The following is an 8367-nucleotide window of genomic DNA, read 5'->3' as shown; positions in this document are numbered from 1 at the left end:
GGTGGAGGCCATTTGTGAGCAGCTTTTCTAAACCACCTCACACACACTCCTTTGGCCCTCAGCCGACAGAAATAAACAATCACCTGTCAATCTTTTTCCTCAAGGAATGTCTGGTGATGAATCTTGCTTCTTGTAGCAGCAGGTCTTTGGTTTCATACTCCATACATCTTCCAACTCCAGATGTAAAATGCAGGACATAGGGTGTAACCATACATTCCTCATGCCTAATGTGGAGGTCTAGCAGCACTCTCCACATGCCTGCTGTTTGGCTCAGACCTCTACAGGGAAGCCCCTTCTGCTGTCTCTCCCTTTGATATCAGTCAAAGACTGGCCAGTCTGCCGGAAGACAATTGCTGAAGAAAGGAAATGAGAAAGCCTGGAGCATACAGTGGAAGTCTACGAGGGAGAGAGGAGAGAGGAGAAAGACTGACTTAGCCTTCTAAAAGCTTCCAGTGATTAAAATAGAAAGAAAGGGGCCACAAACAAGGGGCTGGATTTCTGCAGCTCTCTGATCCTGAGCCAGTGGAGTGTGTATGCATCCGTGTGCATGTGTGTGTTTATATGCATGATGAGTAGGATGTGGGAATGTTTCAATTCTTACATTGCATACAGTGGCACACACATTCAGTGAGGATCTCATAGCAGACTGGCATGCTTTTGTGCATCCATTTGTGGCATATTGTGTCTGTGGGTGTGCTTGGGTATGTGATAAAGCCTGTGTGTGTTTGAGAGAGAGTGGAGAAAACTCTGAAAAGCCTCGAGGGGGATTTCCTCTGAAAAGGAAAGCTTTTCTCCTCCCCCTCTCTCTCTCTCACCTCCTAACACTCAGAGTAGCCAGAGAGATGTGATAGAGAAGTGAAAGAGGAGCTAGAGGAGCAACAGGCAGCCCAACATATTTCTGCTTACTGCGCTACACACAGACTCGTGGAAAGTCTATCAAGAATGGAAATGACTTTAGTTACTTTTCGATCAAGACAACTCACTGTCATGTGGATGTACTTCAGTCGACTTCTGTTGTTGATGCAGTAAACATGGCAAGTCTCTCAGCACAGAGTGAAGGCAGGCTGCCTGAAGAGGATTATCAGGACCAAAAATGAAAAAAACTTCTGCCTGATAGAGGTCAAACTCCTGCCAAGATGGTAAAGTAACATCTAAGTTTTAACTTCTGTGTGCCATTCCTGTCTGGTTTAAGAGTGCTCCACTGACCCAGTAACTGAGAGCGTGAGCCTCTGGTTTGGACAAGTGACTTTGTTTCTCTTTGTGGCTTTGCAAATCATGTGTGACTGAAGTTTTAGAAGCCTGTTGTGTTGTGAGCCTTGTTTGTGCAAAGAAAAAACAAATATGTAAATGCTTTTGGAGGTGAATTTTTACATCGAATTATACTTTGGTTATACTGCACAGTATTTATGCACATTCTTTGACATTTTTTATGAAACTGTACCTTTGATACATCCAAAAGCAGCACAAAGCCAATGTTACTGCACACTTCAAACCTTTTTGTCATCCTGAGCACAATTGGTGGAACAGTTGGCTTCACATCAACAGCCCACAGCATCTCAAGCTTTTTAAGTGCATGTGCAGCGACAAAGAGAGAGTGACAGAGAGAGGCACATTGTCTTTTGTTTTGCGTCTTTAGGTCCTTTGATTAGAACTTAATTGATGCGGATGACACACATACTTCAGTGAGTGGAGAGCGTTTCAATGTATAAATTATTTGACCACTTTGCATGTGCACATAATGGAATTCTCCAGTTTAGTGTTTGGCATTTTAAAAAGTTCAAACCACAGGGCTTTTTACGACTGCGGAGGACTAGTTTAATCTTGGTCTTAACAGAAACTAATTAATGGCAGTGAGTGAGCCACATGATGGGAACATGATAGACTTTGATGAGCGGTTTGTGGGAGAATGTGGCTTCTTTGAACTTTCATTTACTGGTTGTTGATGCTGTGAAAATTGTCAACAAAAAATGGCAGATAAAGAATTAGGGTTAGATAAAGATTACAATGATGCATGTTTATTTATAATTTTTGGGAATTATATTCACTCAGTCTCCACAGTATTGACCTTTCTATTTATTAAATGCACCTTTCTTCTATATATGGAAAGCAGTAAGACCCATAACATTGGTCCAACTGTGCCAGATAAATTTACAGAAAGCAGGAACAAATCTTGGCTGCTCATCGTGGCCACTGCTGTACTTTGTCCTCCCGTCACCACCACTGCAGCAGTTGTTTGACCATCTTTTACAGTCCCAACTGTTTGTTTTACTTATTGCATGACTGATGCTGTTTTTTGTGACCACCCTCCAACTTACCGCCTTCAAGCCTTTAGGGGTCTAAATTATTAGATTAGTGCTCACTGTGCAGGACCAGAAGTTTTTATCTCAGGTAAACACAGAGCCCCTGCTTGCCGGTGTGCATTGTATTTGCATTTAGTTACTGTGTGACAAGGACAACCAAGAGTAATTTATTCACCAGCAAGGTCAACCGCTTTCTTCTTAAGGCATGTGTTTTTTCATTCATTGTACAGTGCACATGGTGATCAGGTGCAGTGCGGATAGTGTTTGCAGTGTCACAGCTTGTGCAGTATTCAAAATCTATTCAAAGTTAATGCAAAATATGAGAGTGGCTCATGCTTTTGTTAGTTAGATCTTAGCAGGTTTATCTATGCATGTTTATCATATTATTAAAAATGCCAACTGTCATAACTGTCAAAAGTTAGTTTAGAGGAACAAGTGAACGATGGTATGTTCAGCATTTACAAGGCAAACCATGTGTTTTAGATGGTGTTTTTTCTTAATTCACAATGAAGAGACTGATTTTACTGGTAGTGTTACTGGTACTGGTTTTGGGGGTACTTGGGTGAAGTGCAGCGAGCAGTAAATAAAACATAGACATATTATCACCTTATGAAGTTGAAATTGTGAATGTGTTTTATATGTGTTCACCTGATGAAGTCCAGTAATCACTCTCCTCCAACCTCCGTTATGCTCTTCACAAACTAACTCCTGGGAAACAAAATATCTGGCTCTTTAGCTTCTAAATGCTCCACTATGTTCACCAGCTAGCTGCTAACTTTGTCTGTATGCTGTTTGGTGCTGGGCAGGCAGCACACAATGGGTTTATCAGAGCTGTTGTTTTGCTAAAAATTACCTGCTAGCTGTGTTGGTCCCATCCCCATTTCTGCCCCCCTGTCCGGCCTGTGACAAATACATACATACATAATTAAATAAATAATAAAGAAGACAAAGAAGTATATTTAAACTCTCCTGTGTCTGGCACAAAATTATCCAGCTCCTCATACTGTATACCAGGCTGCTGGTTGGGACATGTAAAAAAAAAAATAAGAAGAAAAAGAAAACGAAAGTAAAGAAATGATGCTAATGATGGCATCCAGACTGAACAAAAACATTATTGTTAGTGTAAAACCAAAACAATGAGCTGAAAGATGCTAAAACGCTCAGTAGAGCTGAGGAGAACTGGAGAGTTGGGTGATAATTCTCTGTGGGTTCGTCATAACAATCGACCACCTTTCACATGTAGTCATTTGACCCACTGTTAATATAAATGATGGTTATAGCACCTTTTGATCTACAGATAACTGCCAGGAACAGTGACAGACCTACTCCTCATCAGTCACAGTGCATATTTCAACCAGTCAGCTTAGAGTATGCATGCACATAACATAATCTATTAACAATTTGAAAAAGTGTGGATCGTTCTCCAAAGGGTCACAGCGGTGTCTCTCTCTTTAACAGCCATCGGACAGTCTTGAGTGGCTCACTCCCCTGTCTGTAACAGGTCATCACCTCTTTACAATACTATCGTTTGTGCTCCCTTTGGCAGATAAATGATACTTCCTGCCCACTGCCTCACTTGCTGTGATTTTGCCAAATTTCTTCAAAGGCAGAGACAAGGAGAATCTACACAATAAAGTCAAGTGATTTGTAGAGAAAACACGTTTAATTGCAGACATCTGCGTTGTGGAGCTGAATTATTTCTATGTTGCTTCAGTCATCAAGTCAAGGTTCTGAGAGTTGTCATGGAGCTGTGAGCCATATTTTCAGTGTGTTTATTATCTCTGCAACACAAAAGTGGGTCAAATTCAACAGAGGTTGTGCAGTGCATTTTGAGTGAAAATGTCTGTGCAGCTATAGGCTGCCTGTGTTTTATTAGCATGCATTGTCTCTAGAAACAAAGAAAATTGTCATTTCCCCCCAGACTGTGTTTGAAAGTTGAAAGTACAGTTGTTATGGCTTCTCTGGTTGCCTTTCTAGGAGGATAACAGTTGTATTATAGCAAGTTCAGTGATTTCACATGACGCATCAATCTCCAGTCATGAGAAGTTCTTGCTTGCTTGAATTCAAAACCAGCTGAACGACTTCAGTCAGATCGGGTAGGCAGAGGATGAGGTGGCACCCTGTGAGACAAGGCAGCATTTACTGGATAAAACCTTCAAGTTTTATATGATTAAGCTTCGTCTGACAATGCAATGGGTCTAAAATCTCACCAGTAGTTTTCCATCATTCGTCTACAGTTTGCATTTTTCCAAAGTCATGTAGACTGTTCTTGCTCTGTTTGGAGTTGTGCACTTGTTTGGACTTACAGAAAACGTGACAAAGCTCAAGAATGAAGAGCAGCAGATGCCTGTGTTTAGTAAAATCCTTTAATACACAAACATATGCTGACCAACTAACAAATCCCTTGTTACAGGGCTTATTGGATTTCACAAGGCCTTCCTTTATTTGTATTACTAAGGTTTTTAATTTCTTGGCGTTTTTATAGTTGAACTATGGGAGCTATTATGGTGTGTTGCAGTCTCCAAAAACAAACTGTTTTGAATTTTGTTCCTCATAGTTTGCCAGATTGCAAGCTTTAGGAAACAAGCTGAGATCCAGGATACTTTGTTTTGTCATGTTAAATGGGAGCGGATCATTATGAATCAGTCATGGAGACATTCCAGAAGCGAAAAAAAGTCATCATCTGGCCAGGTCTTTTAGATATTCTGTTTTAAAGCCACATCTTGCTTGCCAATCACCCCACCAGGCATTCAGCAACAGTGTTAAATTATACACCTGTCTGATCCTGTGGTCCTATTTAAAATATGCTGACATGAACATGACAGGAACATTTAATCAGTCTTTTTGTTGAGTGCATCCAACACTAGTATGCTCAGTTCGGAGAATGACGCAGACACTGTTTCAGAGCATTGTTTTTTTAAATGTTACATTTCACAACATGTAGTCTGTGCAGCTGTGAGTCAGTGTTTTTTGAATTCAAAAGAGATGACAGCAGATTAATGTCGGAGCCCGACACACTTGGTTGATTGTCCTACAAGATGGTGAAAGACAGATACCGGTATCTTAGGGTTTTTTGAGACTTTCAAGTTACATGGTGGAATATTAAAACAGACGTTCATTGTTTGTTATTTACAGATTCAGTGTAGAATAATGAGACACTTCCAATCTCAGCTCACCCTCATAGAAACTGGCCAGTTTTAAATTCTTGGCTCTCGTGCGAAATGGGAACAAAAGGCCATACCAGAAACCTGACACACTATTTATGTGGCCTCTTCACTTTACAACCAGAGTTCTTATAAACTCTAAAATGAGTGAATGAATGAATAATAAGAACTCTGCCAGATTAAAGCTCTGTTAGCGAACACACACCGTGTTTACTCCTGGCAGCAGTGACTCTAAGAAACAACAATGTAGGAGTTTTGTCTCTTAGAGGCCTTTTTATTTGTCAAAAGGATTTAAGATGGCTTAGCTGAATGGAGTGCCCCTCTACTGAGTTTAACGATACACAAAGAGAGCGCTGTCTCACCACCAAACAGGAGATACCGAATGTTTATGGAGGAGGGGAATAAAAGACTGTGATCTTGATTATCATTATGAATGCTCCAAGACACAACATCTCCCAGTATTGGCTTTTGTGTGAAATGTATAAGCTGCCAATTAATTTATTGTGGCTTTTTTTAAATCAACAAATGAATAGAAAGAAAGGTGAAATCTGCATATGGTCATGACTCACTTTCTTCTTCCCAGTGTGGTTAGCCGTTTTATCCCATCAGCCCTCTGTGTCCACACTGTGGTTGGCTGTTGGATGGTGTGTCATCTGAGACTCTTAGACATATCTGCGTGTCCATTCATGCAGAATTCAGACAGTCCTCAGGATTTACCGGCGGGTCTTGACTCAACTGTCACTTGTGCTTATGTTTTGGTTTTAGCCTGCAGGTGGAGTGACAGTCCATTTCTTATGAAGATTTCAAGAAAATGTGATGACCAGTCAAGACAGAGACATAAACAAATCCTTTGAGCATGTTGCATCAGGAGCTGTGTCCATTTAGTTAGAGTTAATCTTCTTTGCATGCACATTCTGGTCAGCTTACCTATTGTAATCTTTTGAGCCTTTGTGGCTGATGACACAAATACACATTGTGCAGCACACACCTTGACAGTGTGTTTATACTGTGGCTCAAATCTGGGTCCTTACTTTCTTTGGCCACAGCCTGAGGCAATATGGAGAAACCTGTAATTATCCGCTTAAAACTCCCGGGGGGCCTGAATGGTGGACAAGACAAAGAGAGAGTGAACCTTTATAACAAATGCCTGTTGTCCACAATAGCATGCCAATTCCGGTCAAACAATGACCTTTGTTGAAGACTTGAGCTCTTTTTAAAGTTGAATCACAGACTGCACTGGACATTAGCGGGCAGAAAGGGATTCCCCTCGTGCCGAATGTGTAGAGGAGGCGGCGGTGGAATGTGGTCGTCAGCTGGACATCGATCAAACTCACTGTCCAAGATAAAGCTTCAGGACTTAAGCTTGATTGAATGCGCCCCACAGGCTGATTGCGGGAGTAAAATATCTTGGAAAAAGAAATAGCAATTCTGATTCTGTCAACATAAGAACCTGATACTGATACTTATGTGCGATGTAGGGAAGTGATTGTGCATGGGTGCTCACATGGGACTGAACACATTGCTGTGAACCAGGAGTTTTTGTAATAGCAGGAAATGTTAAAACTACAGAAGGAATGGCTGTGGTGCAGATAAAATAGCAGGGAGAATAAACTCTCGTGCCAGACTTTGATGGGACATACTGCACACATTAAATGGGTGTTACAGCTGCTCAGCTTCCTGACCAGCAACATAGAGGATCAATTAAAACATTTTTTTGGTTTGCTTTGTAATATTGTTACTATTAAATTATATATATTGTTTTCTTTTTATTGATCAATTGAGATGGTATGATGTGGCACACTGATGACGCTTTGATGCTAAACGGGTAAGTAAACCCAATTCATTGAGATTATGATGTTGTTTTGCCAGACCACTTGGAACTAGAACTGCATTTTCTGTAGCTTAACAGCTGTGGTATCAGACAATACTTATTTTATCTCTCTTTCAGCTGTAACATTTGTGTTATTTCCACTATATCTTGTGCACAATATTCACTAAAGTGAATAGCTTTAGCAGTAGCTTAGTCTGTGGGGACTTAGCTTGGGAACTGGAGTGTCGCCAGTTAGTCGAGCCCGGATCAGTCATACAGAGTGTGGACTGGTAGCTGAGGTTCACCTGAGCACTGCCTAAGGTGCCCTTTAGCAAGGCCCTTAACCCCTAAAACAGTGGCTCAGAACTTCAGGTGTCTTCCAAGTGTTTATAGAGGGTATCGAGGATGTTGACATCACTTTTTCATGTGGTGTACAACCTCCTCACCTTCTAGAAACAGTTAATGTCATGGAAATCAATAATGATCCATACAGCATGCACAATAACATAAGTCAAAGGACTAGAGATGAGATAGAGAGATGAAGTAACTGAGTTTTATTTTTTTGCTGAATGCTTGTATGTTTGCCAATCACAGTGTCACAGGCTTAGGCTCACAGGCTGAGTTTAAAGTTTGTTTGACATGTACTTTTTCAGATCCAATAAGTACTTAGCTAACACATGTTTTAACCAGTTTACCTATGATCATAGCCCAAAAGGACTGCTATCATTTTTCATTTATTATAATAATGACTATGATTATGATCATGTTTTCAAATTCCAAACCTACCTATTCAGGACACACTTTTGCCTTGTCTCAGAAGAATTCATGCTGAATGTTTCACAGTTCAGGCCTGTTGTCCCGCATGTTGTCTGGCGGTTTGTCAGATGTAATGAGATACAGAAGAACTCACAACACCCGCAGTTACCCTCCCTCCGCTCGGTTGATTTGGCTGGCTAGCCTGTCTGAACTGGGCCCAGCTGAGCTATGCTTAGTAAAATCTCAAGAGGGTCACACTCATATGAATATCACTATCCAAACCACCCACAGAGGGGAGTTCCAGATGGGAGGGAAACGTCTCATGTTTTTAACATTC

At 40.9% G+C, this 8367-nt stretch overlaps 1 protein-coding gene across 2 annotated transcripts in view; it reads left to right on the top strand.

Annotated features, from left to right (window-relative positions):
- The first annotated feature begins 838 nt into the window (after positions 1 to 838).
- The window catches only part of quo (quattro), a 31846-nt gene continuing 24317 nt past the window's right edge, over positions 839 to 8367 (top strand). For both annotated transcript variants that reach the window (XM_038697929.1, XM_038697928.1), the window contains exon 1: positions 839 to 1139. In XM_038697929.1, the coding sequence (XP_038553857.1) occupies positions 1137 to 1139 (3 nt within the window). In that variant the 5' untranslated portion in view covers positions 839 to 1136. The remainder of the gene's footprint in view (positions 1140 to 8367) is intronic.

The sequence above is a fragment of the Micropterus salmoides genome, unplaced genomic scaffold (genome assembly GCF_014851395.1).
Source record: "Micropterus salmoides isolate LMB-PRFRI ecotype aquatic unplaced genomic scaffold, ASM1485139v1 Ms_hic_scaffold_4, whole genome shotgun sequence".
NCBI lineage: Eukaryota > Metazoa > Chordata > Actinopteri > Centrarchiformes > Centrarchidae > Micropterus > Micropterus salmoides.
This window is presented reverse-complemented; position numbering and strand designations above follow the sequence as displayed.